Here is a 23,075-nt window from a genome sequence, read left to right on the forward strand (position 1 = left end):
CACAAACTTCCTGATGATGACCACAGAATGTTGTTCTAGTATTTTATAAAGTCCTGCTGGATATATATACCTCACGCATATTTTTGTTTACATTTTTACACTTTTTACAATATTTCTTGCCACTGAGATTCAATAATCATATTTTAACAGAAGCAAAATACTCATTACTAATTTCACAACAAAAGAAATAACTACTCATGTTCAGCTTTATATGAAAATGCTTTACTGATATCACAAAAATCCCCAAATGGTAAATGAGATCATCACATCAGAATATAAAACTCTTGAAAATGCGTCACGTCAAAAGTGCAAATGTGCTCCACGACCATTTCGCAATAAATAACAATACTTACATCCTCACAGTTTAAAACTCAGAGACACAGTTTGAGGTTCAGCTGCTGCGTAGGAAACTTACCACACAAGAGCAAATGAAGAAAACTGAAAGCTAAGCTCCTCCCAGCAGCAGTGTGGTGGTACTGGTCGTACTGGTGGAGGAGGCTCAGCTGTAGGTCACTTGTGAACAGACAGTGGTTAAAAGTTTAGTGGTTTTAAAGCTGCACTTGTAGAGATGGGCGTGCTGGTGGCTCCTAATACAAGCACAAATCTAATCACATCTAAACCTGACAGTTTTTGTTTTTGTGTAGACGACGGTTTAGATTTGACTTCATGCTTCATGTATGGAGTATGAAGAAAGTTACTTGGATTCACAGCAGTTACAATGAAACTAAACTTTATAGAGCTTAAACTATTGGTTATTTAATAGATGAACCAATCGACAGAATGTTAATGAGCAAATCAATTAATCATGTACATCATCAATAGTCGCAGCCCTGAGGTTTGCATCATTGATTTTGCTGTATCAGTAGTCGTCCACTGTTACTTCTGTGAATCCAGCGCCTCACAGTGGTGTCACAGGGTAACAACACTCTGGAGAACACATCTACAATCACTGCAGCCAAGTTAGAGATTTTAAAAAAATACGATTTTTCAGAGGGCGTAAAATTTGCTCTTGAATCTCAAACTTCCTGACAAGCGGAGACTCTGACAGCAGCTTCTTATTTTTGGGAATCTGTGGTGTGGCTCCACTGTTTCCGGCTGACGTGCTGAGTGTATTCACATCCACACGTCCCAGCAGAGTTCGAACACCCCCGGGGGAGCTGGATGATACTGTGCACCACCCACTGTGTCTTATGAATCCTTTGTTCACTGCTGCTCACGAACCTCTCGCACTTTGGTCTGACAAGATAATTGCGGCCGCCTGGGAGTTTAGATCCAGGGATCACAGTACTGTGCAGGCACCAGAGCGAGGCCCTCTGGAGCCAGAGGACGGAGATTTCTGCTGTGCTCCACTTCTGTTTATTCCGGGGTTGCTGCTCCCGGCGGTGGCGGGGGACGGAGGCTCTGCAGTGTCCCCGCTGACAGTGCCCTCTGCTGGGGTTTGGTCCTGCTTCGATCTGGAGAAGGACAGGCGTCTGAAGATGGAGAGCTTACAGGACGAGAGAGGAAGTTAATCCCTGAAAAATGTGTACGCTGCTGTAAACAGTGTAGTTTCAAAGGGCAAAGGTCACTTCAGCCGTACAAAAATTGCATGAGAGGCTGTAAACTGAGTTTAGCTGAATCAAGCCTCCCATGAACCAACATAATTAGCTGCAGTTGAAGATGTTAAGTCATTAAAGAAGGTAAGATGTACGGCGTATAAAATATAGAGTCTTAAACCTAAAGACAGGATGAGTCACCAGCTTCTTATCTGAAAGAAGTTGATTTTAAAGAGTAATCTGGAGCCTGTAGAGATGTCAAATCTGAAAATGTATGATCGAAGTTTTAGTTAAGTGTGGGAGCTGCTTTCTGTTAAAATGTCCAAAAATGGAAATTAAACCTACACAGAGAAAACTCTCCTCAGACAGGAGCAGTGTTTTGAAGCCACTTGAAATGTAAAAATAAGATTTATTTTGCAAAGTGTGATTAGCTCACAGAGTCAAAGCTTTTTTTGGACTCTGTGTTTGTGTGTGTGTTTTTCTTTGAAAGGGAAAGATGGCTCCCTCCACAGCATCTGCTCTTATAAGACACACAGCTTCTCCTTTGATCCCCCAACAAGAATCCGCTCTTTGAAAGAAAACTTTGCGCATGTTTCACCAATCGTTATTTTGTAATGCAACATTTACGTTGTCCAGCACTACAGGTGATGTATGTGTTACGTGAGCTGACACGTAAAACAGGCCGACATCTTGTTTCTACCTTCTTGTTGGAGCCTGATTGGCTCTTTGAGTTGCCGTCTGCTGTCCCATTGGCTGGTCTGGTGCTGTCGCCTGTCTGCTCTTCACCAGTGGTTTCAGGCTCCTCGGTGATATGAGCTGCTGATGAGATGAGACATTTTATCAAAAGCTTCTCCGCGGACATGTCCTTTTCATTTCAGTCCTTTCTTCGTTTATCGATAAACACAGTAAATGCACTTGAGCTACAATAAGGTGGTGGTGGTGTTTTGTCCATCACAAGACGATCGTGTCTTCCTTTACAGGTAAAGGCAGGTAGAAATGAAAAGACAAAAAAGGCGAAAGGATGATAACAGTGATCCCATGTTGCAATTCTCATCTTGAACTTTGCAGGTCAAACTTAACTTAAACTATTAACAATTATTTCCTAACCCCAACCAGTTATCTAATGGAGATTTACATACATGTCCTAAAACCACGGAACCGAAGACCAAATTCAAAGGATAAGAATAAACGTCACCTTTCTGCTCTCCATCAGGCGCAGATTCTTCTTTGAGCTTGTCCGATTTCTGTAAAGATCAGATTTTACATGTTAGCACCGACAATAATCATGAATCAGTATCATGCATTTGAATTCAACTCTGTGAACCTACGGGACTCTGAGTCTCCTCTGCTGATTTCTCCGTCAGATCTTCCAAACTTTGCGAGGACGGCTCTTCTGTCTCGGCCGACGTATCGTTCTCCTCTTCCTCTTCTACCTCTTCATCTTCAACATTCCCCTCGTCTGCCTCTTTTTCCTCCTCCTCACCTTTGCTCCACGTTTTAAATGGTTTCGTCAAGTCCTACAAAAAAGAACGAGAATTGAAGACATGAGGACGGGAATCAAAGCTCACTGCTTTCTAAAATGTTTTAAAGAAATTAGTCTCAGGTTCATTTGTTTTGGACGTTGGTGTTGGTGCATTTTTATCTCTCATGTCTACTGATGATACAGCTTGCTGTAATTTTCCAGCTCTACAAGTGGAGACAAGGTGCTGGACAGCTCTATCTACATTGTATATTCAAGGGTGGAGCAGAGGGGTAGAAAATCTTGATCTACATATGATCTAAATATGATGACAAGCAGCTCTGAGCTGCTCCGGACTACAGCAGGGGATGATGGGAAGGGATTACAGTTGGGATTATAAACACAGAGACAATGACGTGACAGGAAAGAGAAAACAAGCCCCACCTCCTTCTGGAACCGGCCGATCAAACACACAACAAATCAGATTCATGGAGGGGACAAGCATCCAATGAAAACGTCATTAATCTCTGATGAAAGCTAATAAGGATTTGCTGCTTTTCAGTTTTATGTTGTAAACTGAAAATTCCTGGGATCTGAAGTGTTGGTCTGACAAAACAAGACACCCCCTTGGACTCTGGGAACATGGGACAGACGTTTTGATATTTACTATTCTATTATTATAATTATTATTATTACCACCATTCCATAAAATATAGAATAGAAAAAGAAATTAATGGAGCAATAAAAATAATAAACCCTAAACCTGATCAGTTCTCTCCTATTTGGACTGTACTTTTTAGTTTTTAAAACGAGTCTCATTAATTTCTTGCACTTGTTGATTGAGTTCTCAGTGAAGTATCGGGGCTAAAGGATGTGGGTTTTATCTTTAAGTACCTCAATATTGTAGATTTACTATGTTGGCATAAAAGGTTGAGACCAGAGGAACTTGGGATAAGATCATTTTTTCCTCAACACTGTCAGGATGTTACAAACTTTAAGGATGAATCTTCAGTGGGAAGAAGTGAAAATAAAACCTCCAGAATCTGAATTTGTGTTTCAGTGATGTGTTCTTACAACCTCTCACCTAATTTTCAACCCCTTGCATCGCCATTAGATTTTGGAAAATAAAAAAACAGACAAAAACATCATAAAACCAAATTAAACAGACATTTATTAAAAAAAGTTAAGAAGAGGGATTGTTCGGCATATACTGTATGTGTCAATGTTTTTCTTTGCCAAAGATTAAGGCACCGCATGTGAAGAATCATTGTTTTAGGGACTGAATAAAATAGAAAAAAAACTAAATGCTTCCAAAGACAAGTAAACAAAGCATTTACACGCAAATACACAGAGACACATTTCATCACTTTTCAAAATGTCCACTGTTACAGTTTCGGTAGAAAAGCATTTTTTAGAAATGAATGAGATGATGAAATAGATAGAAATGTGAGAAGAAAGGCACAGTGTGTGGAAGTGACTGCAGCAGCAGGAAGTACAGGGAGGTGGTGATGCTCTTGTTGGACTTTTCACCTCACGTCCCGGCTCTAAAACAGATTCATGCATTTAATCCAATTTGCTTCATACCTCCTCAAATGTGAATATTTCTAACATCCAAATTTCCTATGATATCGAACTCAAAAGTTCTGTAACTGTTGCTCAGACAAAAAAAGAAAATTGGATATGTTAACTTTGGTTTCTTGGAATAAGAATCAATCAATTAATCAACTATTAAAGAAGTCAGAGGCTGCAGGCTTGTAGTACTGTCATGGAATAATACTGACTTCCCCAAGGTTTTCTGTGCTTTCTGAAATACTTGAAATACTACTAACGCAATTTGATCAAACACAACTCTACAACACTTATATTACACGTAGTGCTATCTAATGATTAATAATATAAAACAGATTGTCTCTGTGGGACCAGGTCTAAAGATGGAGGATGGATCATATTTCATTTCTAATGAAAATGAATTGACAAAATAATTGATCATAAAATAATGATGATTTTAAAGCTCCGTGTTATTTCAGGTTGAGGTACTGAGGTAAAACATCGTCCCAAAACTCCTCCTCCTCCCCCGCTGCATGACCTTTGAACCCTGACCTAGGTTTACTTGTTGATTTTGCACTTTTGACTTTTTTGACCTCTTCCTCCTCCTCTTCTTCTTCTTCTTCATCCTCCTCCTCATCTTCACTGTCACCCTCTACATCTCCCTCTTCTTCTTCACTCTCTTTTCCCTCATCCGTCTCTTCCTCTTCTTCCTCCTCCTCTTCACTCTCTTTTTCATCTTCCTCTTCTTCCTCCTCCTCTTCACTCTCTTTTTCCTCCTCCTCTTCACTCTCTTTTTCATCTTCCTCTTCTTCCTCCTCCTCTTCACTCTCTTTTTCATCTTCCTCTTCTTCCTCCTCCTCTTCACTCTCTTTTTCATCTTCCTCTTCTTCCTCCTCCTCCTCCTCTTCTTCTTCACTCTCTTTTCCCTCATCTGTCTCTTCCTCTCCCTCCTCCTGCTCTTCACTTTCACCCTCCTCCTCTTCGTCACTTTCGGACTCTTTTTCGCTCTCTTCTTCCTCTGTACTCTCCCCCTCTTCCTCTTCAGCACTACTCTCCTTTTTCCCCTCCTCCTCCTCCTCCTCCTCTTCTTCTCCCTCAACCGCACTCTCTCCCTCACTTGCACCCTCTCCCTCACTCTCCTCTCTGTCCTCTGAAGACTTTAAAGATTCACTTTCATTCTCCTCTTCTTCTTCTTCACCCTCGCTTTCTGAATCCCCCTCTTCTTCTTCTTCTTCACCTTCCTCCTCCTCCTTTTCACTCTCTCCCCCCTTGCTTTTTGTCGCCTGACTGGATGCTTCCTCGTGTTCCTCCTCATCCTCTACATCATCTCCTTTGCTCTCTTTCTCTTCAGTCTCATCTTCACTTTCACTCCCTCCTGCCTCTTCCTCCTCCTCCTCCTCTTTCTCAGCAGCACTCTCGTCCTCTGTCTCATCCCTGCTTGTTTCCGATTCATCTTCAGGTTGAAGAGTGTTGCTGTCTTCCTCATCTTCTTCCTCTGCTGGGACTCTCTCGGAACTCTGGCTCTCCTCCTCCTCTTCTTCTTCGCTTATGTCTGCACTCGTTCTCTGCCCCTTCTCATCTTCATCCTCGTCCTCTTCCTGTTTGACTGTTGCAGCGTTTGTCTGCTCCTCGCTCTCATCCTGACTCGTCACCTTCTCGTCTTGATGCGTCCTCACCCCAGGACTCTCAGAGGCAGGTGTAATGTTGATGCTAACTGCAGATTTGTGGCTCAAATCGGCAGATTCAGAGTCATCGCTTCTTAATTTCCTCACGCTGTCTTTCAGGACACCATGGCTGCTCTCCGATGACGACAGAGAGCTAAACTGGCTTCTGGACTCCACTTCATGTGCTAACACTGTTCCGGCTGCGAGTGAGGCGGTCGCAGCGAACAGACCGAGATCTGGCGGCTCTGACTGAGCCTCTTTTTTGTTTTTCTCATTCTTAGATTTTTTGGACAAATTGGAGACCTCTTTAGCTTTAGGATCTCTTTTCATCCCGGAAACCTGTTGAACGCTTCCCGTGCTTTCCTCATCCAAGGCGTCACTCAGGTGAAAGCCAGACGAATCCTTCCGACTGCGTTTACTTGGCAAACTAACCCCTGCTTGATGACTCTGCATGATTATGGGTTTGCTTTTTAAAGATTTAGGCTGCGCTTGCTTACCTTTGGCCACAGAACCAACACCTGAAGCTGTCTTTTTTGTTTCAGGACTTTGTTTAGAACTTGGAACCTGCTTCCTGCCAACCTCTATCAGCTTGCTTTTACCCTCAGCTGACCTGGGTTGCTGCTTAGATGCTGCCTTCCTCACGTCCTCTACATTCAGAGGTTTGTTTTTACTGGGTGTCCTCTCCAGCTCTCCCATCAGATTCTCTTTATTCAGGTTTGTTGTCTTCTGTCTCTGTGAAGCACTGCGGCTCCTCAAGAGCTTGGCGGGCATAGCCTGATGAGGAGAGACAGTCTCGCTCCTACGAGATGGGGAAGTGGAAGAGAAACTGCTCTGCTTCGAGAGGTTTCTCTTCTTTGTTTGGTTCTCTTTCTGTCCCACAGTGGTCTTACCATGCTCACCCTTCCTCTATCCCCGACACGAGAAAGCAAAAAGAGGATGGAAAAAGAGGCATGCATTAGAGAGAGAGAAAGAGACATGCAGATAAATCAAGAGACAGGAAATCAGATATTTATAAACAAGAAAAAAACAGAAGAAGAGAGAAGTCGAAGCAGATATTTTATATACCGTTAAAGGTGGATGATTATATATGGTGAATAAGAACGGGGAAGAACAGAAATTATTCAGGAAGTTTCTGTTCATTTATAATCAGTGTCTATTTTTCTATGTATGTGTGGATATATAAACGCAAAACATTTTACAATTTTTGAAGTATTTTATAAAAACTATTATGGTGACTGAAATGTTATAACGTTATATTAATGGGAATATATATACTTGTCACAAGACTAATTGATGAACTGTGTGCTGTATGAAGAAATTGGAAGAAACCACAGATTCCACCTGATGAAGGAAAACAAGCGAGGAAGAAACATTTTGATGTATACTTCCTTTTAGATGTCTCTTCTCTCTTTTATTACCAAGTGTAAAAGATGACTGCCTCTTTCCGGTTTATATTAGGAAACAAATATGACAGATGATAAGTGTATGACAGGAAATGTTACCTTCTGGACTGGAGACAGAGTGAGTGTTTTATCACTGGGGTCCATCTTCATCACGTGCGTCTATCAGGAGAAAAAAAACAAAAGTTATTGAAAATAATCTACTGAACCTTCACTGAGGTCAGAGGTCAAATAAAGAACAGCTGCTGGGATCAGCTCATTTCTCACCATGTTGAGGAAGTCTGTGGTTTCTCCCAGACCTTTAACGCTGTCGTTGTCGGTCACGCTCTCCACAAGGCTGTCTGTATCGCCCCCTGTCTGCGCTGACGTGACAGAAAAAAGGCACGCCATGTTAGTCTAATGTCCAATTTTGCACCGGATGTTTCCTGATTCTCCCTGATCCCACAGTGTCAAGTACTGAATTAAAATTTGTATATTTATGAAACATGAAATGGAGGATTAGGAGGAGGAGGTGAGGTAGGTACCCTGGTGGTTTGACCCTGCGTTTCCGTGTCTGTAAGTGCCGTTGAGCACCTTTCTGTGGGTCAGCTCAGGTGGAGGCAGTCTGGGCGGGATGGTGTGGCTGGGGGGTTTCATGGCGGGAAGGTTGCGGAACATGGTACCAAACTGCTCTGGAGATCTCTCCTACAGGAAAAGACCATTTGAATGAGCAGGAATCACAAGGTTATACACGTGCCAAAGAAGAATGTTTCTGCATGTGTGATAAGAACAAAATGCTGCCTTGTATCAAAATTTGGAAACTAGAATCCTGTTTGTTTAAAAGCTATGGAATAATCCTGCCTCCGTGCCCTCACCCGCTCCCTCCGGCGAACCCGAGCAGAGAGGCTCCTCTGCAGGATGGAAGAGTCGCCCGTGTCCCCCAGCAGCTCCACGTACGGCCTCTCCAGGTAATCCTCCGTCACGTCGTCCTCCTCCAGAGTCACTTCGCTGCAGCTCTGATTCCTCGGCTGAGCCAACACCACCATGTGACAGCCTCCGCACACAGCCTGGACTCATACAAAAAACCATCACAAAATGTAATATATACCATAATAAATAACCATGTTACTAATAACATTAAGACCCAAATTATTTTCAGTAATAGTGAAAAATGAAATAAATCATAAATACCTCAAATAAATGCATAAAACAATATGAATAAAAAAATACTAATAAATAATAAATGGAGAAATTAAATATTTATAAATTCATTAAATAAATGACTTCAAATAAAATACCTAAAAACAAAATAATAGCTACATAAAAATAATAAAATGCAATAAAAGAATTAACTAAAAATCTAATATAATAAATGTCAATATTCTAAAGACTTGTGGTCAGTTAAAACATTTGGATAAATAAAATAAAAAAAATATGTATAAATGTTTTATTTTACTTATTAAAACACCTACTGCCTGAACATTGTACTTGAGGAAGCGTGGACACAGAGTTGGTTTGAACTGGTTGGTAAAGTTCTCTTCTCCGAGGCCCAGTTTACCATGTCTGCCATCTCCGAATGTGTAGAGCAAACCCCCATCTGAAGAGAAACAGAACAGCAGCATCTCAGAAAGCAGAATTTTGATCAAAACACTGGGACGATGATGATTTAGATGATGCACTGAAACAGAGGCTACATAATAAAAACAGGAAGCATTTACCAGTGACGAGTGCAGTGTGATTCTCCCCGCAGGCCACCTGACAGACCCGTACCTTCCTGAAGTGTTCCACCGGACTCGGCAGCCGGCACTCGAATGTAAACGTCCCGTGACCGAGCTGTCCAAACTGACCGAGGCCGAACGTGTACACGTCGTCCTCTGGAGGAGACGGCAGACACAATAAGGCATGAACTTAAACATTTATGTTATAAAATAATCAATACGATTATCTTCTGTATCTGAGGTCTTCTTGTGTTTCCAGTTAATTAGAGCTGAAAAGAATGAATGCACCAAAACAATCTAAATGATCAGATTAGCCTCAACTGTCTTGAACCATGCTTTCAATCTGCAGACACCCTGTGCGGTCAGCGTTCATCTCCCATGTTGGCTGTTACCTGTTAATGCCACAGTGTGTCCACCCCCACAGGCCACCTGTGTCACCGGCTCCTTGATGCTCTTCACCACCTGAGGGACTCGGTGTCTCTGCAACTGGCCAGTGCCCAGACCCAGTTTGCCGCTGTCACGCTCTCCAAACGTGTAGAGGTCTCCGTCAACTGAGACATATAGCAAAAAAAACATTTGATCCAACTTTAAGTTTGCACTTTCCATCGAAAGAAACAAAATTACAAAATTAAGCACTTCCAGAACTTTCAGCCATACTTCATGACCTTTATGAGCGAGTGGAGTTTGTTTATTCATTTGTCTGTGTTTGGTAGAATCACAATTAAATGTGTTTCAAATCAATTTCTTAATTATTTTGCAAAGAAACAAAGAATAAGTATATAATTTACCACATCATTTAATTTGTAGGATTTCCTGGAGATGTTTTATGTTTCCTTCTGTCATATTATTGGTTTATCTTACACCCACTCATCCCTTTTTGTGAATCGTCAGCTGAAACGTGATGACCCTTGACCTTGTCTCTGCTCACCCGTCACTAAGGCAGAGTGGTAGTATCCGCAGGACACCCAGCTGATCGGTTGTCCCACGCTGACTTCCTGTGGTGAGGTGGCATGACTCTCCTTCCCCAAACCGATCTGACCCTCAGTGTTGTCACCCCACATGAAGAGTTTACCACTTTCTGTGACGGGCAGGAGAAAAAAAACTATATGTTTACTAATCTGTGATATTTATTGAGCAGTACAGAAATATGTCATATGATAGACACATTTACTGACTGTGAATGAAAAGTAGTAACATTTCAAATGACATTTCACATGAGCTGAGTCTCACCTGTGAGAGCAGCGGAGGTGTTTGACCCAGCAGCGAGCATTTTGAATGGTCCGTGTGAATCCAGGAAATCGACACGCTGAAACGCCGCCCTCTCCTCGCAGTGGCCGAGCCCCAGCTGACCCTCGCTGTTCCCACCTGAGGTGTACACTTTTCCCTGAGCTGCAGGGGAAACACAATCCTTTTTTAAAAAAGGCGATAGGAAGGTTTCAAATGTAATCTTTAACTGAATCAAAAGAGACTGACCGGTGCAGATGAGAGTGTGGTTTCTTCCACAGGCCACAAGCTGAACTTTCTCAAACTTCAGAGCTGAAATTATTTGAATGATATTTTTGGTAAACAGTGTTTAACGGGTAATCTGAGAAAGTTCTTAAACTCTTAACTCAAGGTCTTCTTATTAGAAGTATTCAGTGCTTTCAATCATTCCATGGACTTCACTAAATTGTCGTGGGGACGACAGGTAAGCTCAGTGGGGTGTTTGATTTCATTCATTTTAGGACTTCCCATCCATGCTGTCTTAAAGTTAAGACTAAGAGGATAATTTAGTTGGTATTAATTTAGGATAGCTAGCGTATATTTTAACTTTTTTATTTCATTTTAACTGGGAAATAACTTTAATACTGAAATTTACACATTAGTGTTGTTTTGAAATAGTTTTCCATTTTTTCCAAGCAAAACTTTTAACATTTGTTTAATGAATTTAAAGGTTTAATAATTGGTGAATGAATTTAGTTATTTAAACCTGCTTCTCCCTGTATTATTTATTATTACCAGTACAGAAATCTCTCCCTCTGTCTCTGTCTCTAGATTAGAGCAGATTACTACCCCCCCCCGGATTGGATTTATAGTTCCCCTTCAGCAGAACTCTCAAGATTAAAAAGACTGGATGTAAAATGAGTCTCTTTCTTTACCCATTTACATTTCATGTTCCTAATCCTAGTTATATCTCGGCAAATAAGAATTCACATAATGGAATTTAAAAAATGAGAGATCTTCATATATCATACATATAGATCTCATTCTTTCAGATATGTTATCAAGTATGGGGCTTTGTGTTTAGAATCAAGAATGACTCCCTCTTCACTTCTCCTGAAGGAGTTTGAAAGCAGCTGTCAGTGGAAACACACAATACTCACTCCATTTAAGTAATGAATAAGGAACGGGGAGCTATTTAAAGACTGACCTTTGACACACGTCGGCTTGTTCACAGTCAGTTTGGATCCCAGACCGAGTTGGCCCCAGTTGTTGCTGCCGAACATAAAGAGTTTCCCATTTTCTGCAGAGACCAAAACACAAAGTCTTTGAATTAGTTTCATAGTAAGCACCAGAAAAATGTCCTACTCAGGAAAAGCCAAGTATCAGGTGTTAGGTCTTGCATGCATGGTTGATGAAAACACATTTCAAACACTTGTCCGATACAGTTTGAAACCTTTACAGTGTCTCTTACCTGTTATTAAGGCGGTATGTTCATCCCCACAGGCGATTTTGAGTGGGACGTCGTTTTTAAGCCAGAATTTACTGGGGACATTGTCAGCAAATTTACTCTTTCCAAATGTAAAAACTGCTCCTGATTCTGTGAGAAGAGAAAACAAGTTAAGTCCAGATATTGATCACTTCATTAATTCATCACATATCCATAAAACATCAGAAAACAGTGAGTATTACCCAAGATGGCATAATCAAATATCTTATTTTATCTTATCAACAGTTGTATATACCTAAAAAATAAAAAGTGACTATTAAAGTTTGAATAGGTTTGCCTGATAATGACTTTAAACAATTAGAATAGTTGCTGATAATTAATTTGTCAATCAACAGACTAATCAATTAAGCTCCTAACTGTACCAACCAATCAATTAATGATGAATGGATAATTAGGAATGTAATCTGTGGATAAAGAAGCAGGAGTTATAGATATATATATAAAGCTCTGTAGGAAGCTTGGAAATGTTATGTATTACTTGTGTAAAACAAATAAATGTATGATAATGTTTGTTAAATGAGAGAATAAAGCCCAACCCAACATTACCTTTTGATATAGTTAAGTGGAAGTATTATGATATTGTAATATGAGGTTTTAAAAGGCATCGGAAACGTATTCATGTTTCACTGTTGAGCACGTTTCCAAAATGAACGTTTAACCGTGGAGGAGGAGGTAAAGGGAAACAGAAATAGCAACAACAGCACAACACTCCACATAATAAAGAGACTGCACAAGAAATAACCAAGAGATTGAAGCGGAGGAAGGAGGTTGTTCGTTGTCGGTTAGCCAGTGAGCTAAAGCAGAAGCTAACCACTGCCTGGGTCGTTGATTAGCCGAGCGGTGATGCTAAGTGAGGCTCTTTGAGTTGTAAACGGTTCGTTACGAGCCGGAGTGACGGTCGGACGGAGAGCCGAGGGTTGTTTCTGACCTGGTATCTCGTCCTCAGCCTCCCCCGCCATCTCTGCTGGGCTTTAATCCGCTTTGCTCGGTGTCCCGGGCGTGTTGGTGACCCTCTTGTTTTCCGACGCCCAACAACCCGGAAATACACAAAACGTCTCCTAGGTTACGACGCAGGCAACGTGACCCTTAAAGGGACATGGCGGATTTTTTTTTATATTCCACTTGTTGCTGTATTCAGATTGTTCTGTAATGGTCATTTGTTTATTGTGCTAATCTGTTATCATATTGTTTTTTTCATTGGATTATTTTCTCCATTTCACATTTTATTTGATGACACAGAAATAGAAAAGCCTCTGGTTTCCTCATCTTCAGTACTTACTCATTCTACTCAGCAAGATACTTTTTAGTATGCAAATTATATTTTAGTTGTATTTATTACAGCACTTTTAATCTGATTCCATATTTTATGCCTTTTTAAAAAAAAAATTTTTAAGGCGTGGCAAGAAGGGTGCCTGCGACACAAGAATTGCATTGCCAGCAACTGCTGAATGCAATTGTGCACAATAACTAAAAACTAAATAACTTTTATTCAGCAGAGACGTTACCTTTTACTGCAGACCAAAATTGTAATGAGGGTAAGTGTCATTAGGTGTATTTAATCCAAATGCAACATCACTTCTGCTGATAAAAACCCGGAGTGCACACATCAGCCAATTTATTCATTTTGATTTCTGAACCCAAGTAAACACAGGACATATAATGGCTGTAACATTTATAACTATATTTAATGAAAAAAACAAATGAACATACAGAACTGGTCATTCAATACTCCTCAGTTTAGGCTTCTTACATTTCAAATGCAATTACAAAAATAATAGTGCGTTTAGAAAGACCCAGAGTGAACACATCAGATGATTTATTCACAGTTGATCACTGAAACCAAGAGCACGGAAAATAGAACAGCTGTAACTTTATTGAAGGAAGAGAACATCAATGAGTCATCTAATACTCTTCGCCTTCATCCTCCTCGCCAACACTGTCGGCTCCAACCTCTTCGTAATCCTTCTCCAGGGCAGCCATGTCCTCCCTGGCCTCAGAGAACTCTCCCTCCTCCATTCCCTCTCCCACGTACCAGTGGACGAAGGCCCTCTTGGCGTACATGAGGTCGAACTTGTGGTCCAGTCGAGCCCAGGCCTCTGCGATGGCAGTGGTGTTGCTCAGCATGCACACAGCTCTCTGCACTTTGGCCAGGTCTCCACCAGGAACCACAGTGGGGGGCTGGTAGTTGATGCCCACCTTGAAGCCTGTGGGACACCAGTCCACAAACTGGATGGTGCGCTTGGTCTTGATGGTGGCGATGGCAGAGTTGACATCCTTAGGCACCACATCTCCACGGTACAGGAGGCAGCAAGCCATGTACTTACCATGACGAGGGTCGCACTTCACCATCTGATTGGCTGGCTCGAAGCAGGCGTTTGTGATGTCAGCCACAGAGAGCTGCTCGTGATAGGCTTTCTCTGCAGAGATAACTGGGGCATAGGTGGCCAGAGGGAAATGGATACGAGGGTAGGGCACCAAGTTGGTCTGGAACTCTGTCAGGTCGACGTTCAGGGCACCATCGAAGCGCAGGGAGGCGGTGATGGAGGAGACGATCTGGCCAATCAGCCTGTTGAGGTTGGTGTAGGAAGGACGCTCAATGTCCAGGTTCCTGCGGCAGATGTCGTAGATGGCCTCATTGTCCACCATGAAGGCGCAGTCAGAGTGCTCCAGGGTGGTGTGGGTGGTCAAGATGGAGTTGTATGGCTCCACCACAGCTGTGGACACTTGAGGAGCTGGGTACACTGCAAACTCTAGCTTGGACTTTTTGCCATAGTCGACAGAGAGACGCTCCATGAGCAGAGAGGTGAAGCCTGAGCCAGTTCCTCCTCCAAAGGAGTGGAAAATTAGAAAACCCTGTAGCCCAGTGCACTGGTCAGCCTGCGGGGAAAAAAGGTTGTTAAAATAATTTGCAATTTTAGAATTCAAAATGATGCACATTTAACAAATGAGAATGAGCTCACCAGTTTACGAGTTCTGTCCAGGACCAGATCAATGATCTCCTTCCCAACGGTGTAGTGACCACGAGCATAGTTGTTGGCTGCGTCCTCCTTACCAGTGATCAGCTGCTCAGGGTGGAAGAGCTGGCGGTATGTGCCTGTACGCACTTCATCTGAATAGCAACAACAAAAAATACTTCAGCCTTGCTCAGTTGTAATAGACCTGCTTGTGTTGTAACCACTCTCGATGCTTACATTTTGCAATAAATAGCATGCTGCTTAATTACTTTCATTAAATAAAAATTCTAGTAAAAATGTTCCTTGTTTACCGATGACTGTTGGCTCCAGGTCGACAAAAACTGCCCTGGGGACATGTTTGCCTGCTCCAGTCTCACTGAAGAAGGTGTTAAACGAGTCATCGCCTCCGCCCATGGTCTTGCTGCTAGGCATCTGACCGTCAGGCTGGATGCCATGCTCAAGACAGTAGAGTTCCCAGCAGGCATTGCCCATCTGGGTTCCGGCTTGGCCGACATGAATGGATATACATTCGCGCTGTACAGACAAAAGGGGGAAACAAAGGTCAGTCACCAGCTCAGGCCCTGTTGAATAACTGCTGATGTGCACATGAACCTGCACTGTGACCCACTTTACACAATTGGCCCAAAGAACACATCAGATGCATTTCAGGGCCTGTACTTGTCGGAAATGGCTGTTTGATTTTTATAAAAAAGAAAATGTTGCAGTGGCGAGTGATTACCTGCCTCTAGTAAAAAATTCTTTACGACATATGCATTGGATAAATATAGCACACTGCTGTCTAAGTGCAGTTTATTGTAAAAAGCTGTATTATAACTATTAGAATTGAAATGAAGGAATAAATTAATCCGCAACTGAACACAGGTTAGGAGTGGTGGGTGGGGTACTCGGCTGCAACATGCAACTTCACCACTAGATGTCCCCAAAACTACACACTCAGCTTAGGCGGCTCAATCTAGTCGATAATGCAAAAACAGAAAACGGTAAGAATCACTGGATCTTATTTTTAACCATCAGGACACAAGCAACGACAACATGCACTCTGACAGTTAATGCTATTTAAGAGTCTAATTGATTCGATCAAACTGGTTTATAATGTTTTAAAATCGATATAGGTTTCGGTATTAAAGGGTCATTTTGTGGAGAAGTATAGCCTCAGGTTATGGTTTAGGTCTGAAGGATCACGCATGCTGAGTTACATCGCAGGTTTTAGCGGACCTGTGGCGCGATCGGCACTCCCATCCCCCACCCTCTGAACGGCAGATTATCCCCCGAAAAAAATGGAGAAAAGAAAAAAGTAGCAATGACCGGTGTTTTAAAAAAAACCTGGCGGCCTTCCACCACTGCGATCGAGACAAAGCCCGACCTTAAGTGCGACATTCACGGACTGGGCGTTATCTGATGGCGGCCCCGCTGCAAGAATGCGCATCCACTACCACTCCCAACAATGTGCCGCACGGACACCGCGTCTTCTACGGGCTGTACGAACATGTCGGACACGTCGATGGTGAGGTGGTTATTTTACCTCCTGTATTTTATCTTATTTCAAACTGCGCCTAGTAGTGTGGCCTGGATCCGGGGAGGGGGGGCACCATTTTGTCCACGCACAATAGTGGCCGTTAGCAATTCAACGTTTTCACATCGTTTATCCTTTAAAATGTACTTCCACGCTTTTCACCGACATGACACGTTTGTTTTACAGCATCGAGATAACGCATTATAGTAACATTTAGCTTGTCCAGTGTTTCAACAATGACTGCTCACCATCTTGACTCAGCGGAGGTCCTTCTTTCCGGTGTGATGATCGGGTGAGGAAGGCGGGCAGCGTTGTGTGGCGGCTGCGGAGCTACTGCTATTTATATACTCCTCAAGTAGGAGGAGCCAATGTGGCGGTAAGGTTTTCTTCGGGCGGGAGCGGAGGCGGAAGTGACGCTCAGCCAGTGTTGCGTTCAAGTGCCACACCGTGCAGAATGCAATGCAATGACGTGCAACAAATGTGAAGGTTCAGTGTGTTCGATTGAGGACAAAAGAATCGATTGGCACAAATTAAATATAAATCTAGAAAATCTCTTCTACGGAGACATTTTGAATGGGGGCCTTGTGCTTGCTGCCAGCGCTCCACACAGAGAGACATTTCCTTTCAGAGGAAGGAGAGAGACCCTGAGATAGACATTTTTAAAAGCTGCATTTTGATCACATGACATCCAGGCTGATGAGACTCGATTTCTGTTTCCCGTAGTAAGTCACAAAGTCCATGGATGTGAATCGAACCAAACTGCAGATTGCCTTCTTTGTGGCAGGTTTTATTTTTTCAAACATACATTGACAATATTTGATAGAATAAAACAAATTTTATACATTTATAAAAGTTAATAAATTATGATTTGTTGAGAAATATGTTTTAATTTGTATGTATTTAATGGCTTTCCTTACATTGATATTTATATAAAAGGTAAATAGTTAATGTTCAAAGTACTCGAATGAAGATAGATACTTTATTGATCCCAAAGGAAAATCAAGCATCCAGTGGCAGTAACATACATTAAACATACATTAGACTTGACTTATGCATTGGAGTTAACTTATAACACAGTAACCATATGTAGAAATTGGCCTGAGATGATTGTAAATTTAAATGTGTATAGAGACATTAAGGAAATTAAACTTTTACAGAGAAATTAAACATTTGCATAGGATTTCAATATATACAGAGGCATTAAAAATGTGCAGGAACATTAAATATTTGCAGAAAATGTGCATAGAAAATAAATATCTTACTGTGTTAAGTGAACCCGTGCTAATCGTCTATACAAAAACTAAATAAAAACTAGAAGGTAACTATATAAAATAAAAATGTTTTATACAATTATAAACTATATTAGAAATATAAAGTGACTACAATAAGCACAATTTTAAACCAGATAGTCTGCAGCATACAAGAAAGGTTAAGACTCCATGACTTTGGTGTGAGGTAACCATTCTGGTGAATGACTACAGTGGGTTTGATGTGTAGCAGAGGGACATCTTGGAAGAATCCAGCCATCTTCCTCTATCCCTGAAAGTACACAAAAGCAAACGTCAGTAATGGCAATCAGTGTGACTCAACTGCAGACATGACTGGAGTGGAGCCAAGTCATCTGTAAACAAGGAACATTTGACTAGAATTTTAATTTAATGAATGTAATTAAGCAGCATGCTATTTGTTGCTAAATACAACTCCATCATTACAATTCAAGTTGTTTTATTAAACCATAAAAACAATCATTTACATGAAACATTTCAATAAGTAGCCAGCACAACAGAGATGTTCTTAGGGTTGAAGTGGACCGCAGCAGCAGTGTTGTCACCGAGTCAGAAATGCTCCTCATCTTCTTGCTTCAAAATACAAACATGCATATTGAGGGTTAATGGTGGCTGTAATATGTCGTTCAGTCTATACCAGCTCTGTAATCCTTTCCTACCGGGACTTTAATCCCAGGAAAGCTTGGATGTGATTCCATAGAAAGTGTTACCTTGCTGAGCTGCAGCAGAACAATTTTTGGTGGTTGCATATGGTTTGTAACTTGAACAAAATATATGAATTGTTTTCTATACCCTAGAAGGGGCCCTTTGTATTTGAATACTTTACATCGAGGGGGCTCCTCTCTATGGAGGCCACCATGATTTGTACAGTAGTCCAGACTTGACAAACCAAACACCTTTTGAGTTTTTATGATAACTGAAGGCTTCTACAGCTTCTTTGACATGTTTTTAAATAATTAAGGCCATTCAGCGAGTAATTCAGTTCAATTCAATTTTATTTGTATAATATACATTATAAATCATAATATACATGATCTCAAGGAACTTTACATAGAAGGTCAGGACCTTAAAATCAAAATATAGAGAAACCCAACAGTTCCCACAATGAGCAAGAGCTTTGGCGACTGTGAAGAGGAAAAACTCCCTCATTAACAGAGAGAAACCTCTAGCAGAGCCAGGCTCGGGGGCGGTCATCTGCCTCGACCGGTTGGGGTGAGCAAAGAAAATGGGGGAAGGAGAGGAGAGATGGGTGGAAAAGAAGGGAGAGAAGAGAGAGGGATAGTGGGGAGGGGGATGTAGGGGAGACAGATCTGACTAGTTAAAATGTAAACAACAGTGTAAAGACTATTAATTATTATTGATAACAGGCACAATTGATATCCTAATTAATGACTGCGATATTGTAATAGTAAAAGTTGTTGTCCTGAGGTTCCGGGGTCAGAGATATCTGAAATGAGAGAGAAAAAGAGAGAGAGAGAGACTATGGGAGTACAAAGTGAAATAGTCATTGACATGTATTAAAATAAATAAATGAATTAATGTGGGGGGGCAAAGAGACAGAGAGAAGTAAATGAGTTTTAAGTTATTATAGCCATATGTTCAAAACAACAATTAGAAATTAGACATTTCTAATTGTTGTGGTGGGTCATGGTGCAGGTTCATGTGCACATCAGCAGTTATTCAACAGGGCCTGAGCTGGTGACTGACCTTTGTTTCACCCTTTTGTCTCTACAGCGCGAATGTATAGCCATTCATGTCGGCCAAGCCGAAACCCAGATGGGCAATGCCTGCTGGGAACTCTACTGTCTTGAGCATGGCATCCAGCCTGACGGTCAGATGCCTAGCAGCAAGACCATGGGCGGAGGCGATGACTCGTTTAACACCTTCTTCAGTGAGACTGGAGCAGGCAAACATGTCCCCAGAGCAGTTCTTGTTGACCTGGAGCCAACAGTCATCGGTAAACAAGGAACATTTTGACTAGAATTTTTATTTAATGAATGTAACTAAGCAGCATGCTATTTATTGCAAAATGTAAGCATCGAGAGTGGTTACAACACAAGCAGGTCTATTACAACTGAGCAAGGCTGAAGTATTTTTTGTTGTTGCTATTCAGATGAAGTGAGTACAGGCACATACCGCCAGCTCTTCCACCCTGAGCAGCTGATCACTGGTAAGGAGGACGCAGCCAACAACTACACTCGTGGTCACTACACCGTTGGGAAGGAGATCATTGATCTGGTCCTGGACAGAACAGGCTGATTGGCCAGATTGTCTCCTCCATCATCGCCTCCCTGCGCTTTGATGGTGCCCTGAACATTGACCTGACCGAGTTCCAGACCAACCTGGTGCCCTACCCTTGTACACTGGGCTCCAGGGTTTCCTCATCTTCCACTCCTTTGGAGGAGGAACTGGCTCAGGTTTCACTTATCTCCTCATGGAGCATCTCTCTGTGGACTATGGCAAAAAGTCCAAGCTGAAACACAAAATACCCATACTCTCAGTAACACACAATGAAATAATTAGCAAAAATGTACACACTTCGCACAGACGCACACACACACAGAACTATAAGTTAATGTTACTTGGGAACCTAGTCAGATACAGTTACAGTGCATTATATTGCAGACAAACCAAAATCACAGATCAACATGTAACTACACTTTGTCTCAATGATTTCACATCAGTTTTAGCAACAAGCCAGCAGGTCCCACTTTCCATGCACACACCTTTTTACAACGTGAATCCAAACATGCTGCAGAAACACAAAATACCCATGCTCTCAGTAACACACAATGAAATAATTAATAAAAAATCTCAACACTTTCTACAGACATGTGCACACACACACAGAACTACGAGTTAATGTTACTTGGGTCTTAATCACGCCGTCGTCGGGAGCCATTGTGGGGCTATTCTTCAAAAGTTTAACAGAGAACACAACGCTACGTTCAAACTTCTCGAAGTTTCTCTGCCAACCGAGACACTTACGCGCCCCCCCCCCCCCCACTCTCTCCCCCACTCTCTCCCTCGCCCACTCACTACGCAAAAAGCGTAGGCCGACGGCTATTCCTTAAAGGGGCTACGTAACTCACGCAACATCTGCTCCTAGCTGAAGTTATCCGCCAAAAACATTCAAACTACACAAAAAACAAATAAAACTCGTCGAACCCGCCGCGGTTAGTCTCATAACTGTTCCAAAAACCACTCACAATGACGCCCGGTCCAAATAAACCATGAATTCACCGAGTGAGATGAGAAAATAGTCCGGCGCTAAAGACACTTTTTCCACAGTGCCACGCCCTACCTGGCCGAGGCAAGCTAACGCTACTTAGCATCACGTTAGCGCCCTGTTTTCACTCATTCATTTAATTAGCAACATAAAATGACCACAGGAATCAAAGATCGGCAGCAGAAAACACAAGACAAGCCAGCAACAATATTTCCACGTTGGTCATGAAAGCAACCAGCACATTAGAAACATTTAACAGCAGCAACTGGATATTTTACACTAGTTTAATTTCAAACTTAAAATATGAGCCCTAATTGTATAAGTTAGCATGCTGGCTAAAGACATACTTCAATAGAGTGAGATGCATCACTTACCTCAGATGAAGATCAGAGAGACCAGGGAGAGTGGAACCACAGGTTTTAAGGAAAGGTCCAAAAGACAACAGCCAATCAGAGCTCGCCTGTCGAAGATGTCCAATCAGATTCACCTGTTATCCATTTCAAATCGAAGCAGCTGGTTGCTATGGTGATTGAAACACATACTGATATGATGAAAGTTTTTCTAGTCATTTATTTCAGTAAATACTTTTTTTTACTCTAACTCATTAAGTTACTTTGATGACCACATTTGATATTCCTTTGAAATTATAATAATAATGTTAATAATAATGTTATTTAATACAATGTAATGTGTTTAAAACTCATGTTTTATACATGGTGGTATTTGACCCTTTTTGACAGCAGTATAAATGCCACAAGTGAAATTTGTTGAAATACACAAACATTTTGGTTGGGGGTGTCCTAAGATTATAAAGGTAAGTGAGCTGCCATTTCAGTGACAGATTATTGCAGCAGGTTATATACTGTGCAAGAGGCCCTTGGTCTGATCTTCCGAGATAATAAAGCAGATAGTGTTTTGGAGAAACAGGGAGACAACATGGAGGAAAACTCTGATGAAGACATTTATATCAAAAAACAATACAAACAGTTGGTCCTCACTTTCAGTTCCACACAGTAGCAGGTAGGATGGCAGCATAAATAATGGTTATATAATATTTGAGGTTACTGATTACCTAAAGAAAATTAAGTAGTGGTACCAATTTGGAGTAAAATGTATGCATGTTGAGGGTTAATGGTGGCTGTAATGTGTCGTTCAGTCTATACCAGCACTGTAATCCTTTCCTACTGTGACTTTAATCCCAGGAAAGCTTGGGTGTGATTCCATAGAAAGTGTTACCTTGCTGAGCTGCCACTACAAGCTCTGTGCACAACCCCTTTATTGCATTGTGTTGCCACCATCAGGTCTTCTCAAGTTTACTGAAATGGTTTTTCGAATAAATAAGGCCATTCAGCAATAAATAAATGCATTAATGTGGGGGGGCAGAGAGACAGAGAGAAGTAAATGAGAAGGAGACATGCATTGTGTGAAGTGTGCCATGTTCCTCTGCTTCACTGAAACAGGAACCCTTTTGTCTACTTTAGAATTTGCTTGGAACGTAAAATGTATTATGAATTTCTTAAGAAAATATGTTGATGCTGACTAAAGGCAATTAATGATATTGGATGAGAATGATTACATGCTAAATAAACTAAATAAGAACTTAACTTGTTTTTGTTTGAATCATGTCCCTGCATTGTTTTACAAGTGTATGTATGTTTTATTAAGTTATTATAGCCATATGTTCAAAACAACAATTAGAAATTAGAAATTGACAAAAATGTTTCTGGAGGAAATAATTATTTTATTGTAATTTGCAGTTGCCCATTGTTGCCAAATGACAATTTACCAACTACCACTCAACCTTTAAATTATCTTAAATATTTCTATAATATATTATTTAACCACTTTTATGTAACAAAAACACATCGAAGCATGTTTAAATATTAATTCTTGGAATAGATGGATAAGTTATTTTGAATATCATTTATAATGTGACCCAGCCTCTTATAAGTGGCAGATAAAGAATGGAGGAATTCACCAATTAAGATAAATGATTGGTGATGGCTGAAAAGATACAAAATAAGGTTGAGTAGCCTCCTGGAACACAACTCAAGAATAA

General features: G+C 41.3%; 3 protein-coding genes across 9 annotated transcripts; 1 reads left to right on the forward strand and 2 right to left on the reverse strand.

Moving 5' to 3' along the window:
• Nucleotides 1-200: 200 nt before the first annotated feature.
• Nucleotides 201-13,100, reverse strand: LOC109640210 (X-linked retinitis pigmentosa GTPase regulator-like). Of its 6 annotated transcripts, none has more exons than XM_020104082.2 (17): nucleotides 12,942-13,100; nucleotides 11,978-12,103; nucleotides 11,714-11,806; nucleotides 10,777-10,839; nucleotides 10,534-10,692; nucleotides 10,232-10,381; nucleotides 9,696-9,854; nucleotides 9,304-9,459; nucleotides 9,058-9,182; nucleotides 8,461-8,652; nucleotides 8,131-8,290; nucleotides 7,874-7,968; nucleotides 7,709-7,768; nucleotides 2,864-3,052; nucleotides 2,731-2,779; nucleotides 2,236-2,351; nucleotides 201-1,486 (listed from the first exon to the last, which is right to left on the reverse strand). In XM_020104082.2, the coding sequence occupies exons 1-17, from the start codon at nucleotides 12,970-12,972 to the stop codon at nucleotides 1,280-1,282; spliced, it is 2,130 nt and encodes a 709-aa protein (XP_019959641.2). In that variant the 5' UTR covers nucleotides 12,973-13,100; the 3' UTR covers nucleotides 201-1,279. The 6 variants fall into 6 exon arrangements, with proteins under 6 accessions (XP_019959641.2, XP_019959640.2, XP_069376836.1 ...); XM_020104081.2 differs by having other exon boundaries at nucleotides 2,236-2,354; XM_069520735.1 differs by lacking the exons at nucleotides 201-1,486; nucleotides 2,236-2,351; nucleotides 2,731-2,779; nucleotides 2,864-3,052 and adding exons at nucleotides 4,145-4,538; nucleotides 6,704-7,112.
• Nucleotides 13,101-13,673: 573 nt separating this feature from the next.
• On the reverse strand, nucleotides 13,674-16,910 carry LOC109640211 (tubulin alpha chain-like). The gene is made up of 4 exons (XM_020104083.2): nucleotides 16,750-16,910; nucleotides 15,279-15,501; nucleotides 14,974-15,122; nucleotides 13,674-14,890 (listed from the first exon to the last, which is right to left on the reverse strand). The coding sequence occupies exons 1-4, from the start codon at nucleotides 16,750-16,752 to the stop codon at nucleotides 13,916-13,918; spliced, it is 1,350 nt and encodes a 449-aa protein (XP_019959642.2). The 5' UTR covers nucleotides 16,753-16,910; the 3' UTR covers nucleotides 13,674-13,915.
• On the forward strand, nucleotides 15,508-22,750 carry LOC109640213 (tubulin alpha-2/alpha-4 chain-like). Of its 2 annotated transcripts, XM_069520739.1 has the most exons (3): nucleotides 15,508-16,492; nucleotides 19,522-19,744; nucleotides 19,901-22,750. In XM_069520739.1, the coding sequence occupies exons 1-3, from the start codon at nucleotides 16,433-16,435 to the stop codon at nucleotides 20,044-20,046; spliced, it is 429 nt and encodes a 142-aa protein (XP_069376840.1). In that variant the 5' UTR covers nucleotides 15,508-16,432; the 3' UTR covers nucleotides 20,047-22,750. The 2 variants fall into 2 exon arrangements, with proteins under 2 accessions (XP_069376840.1, XP_019959643.1); XM_020104084.2 differs by lacking the exon at nucleotides 15,508-16,492 and having other exon boundaries at nucleotides 18,047-19,744.
• The last annotated feature ends 325 nt before the right edge of the window (nucleotides 22,751-23,075 follow it).

This window comes from Paralichthys olivaceus, chromosome 24 (assembly GCF_024713975.1).
Source record: "Paralichthys olivaceus isolate ysfri-2021 chromosome 24, ASM2471397v2, whole genome shotgun sequence".
NCBI lineage: Eukaryota > Metazoa > Chordata > Actinopteri > Pleuronectiformes > Paralichthyidae > Paralichthys > Paralichthys olivaceus.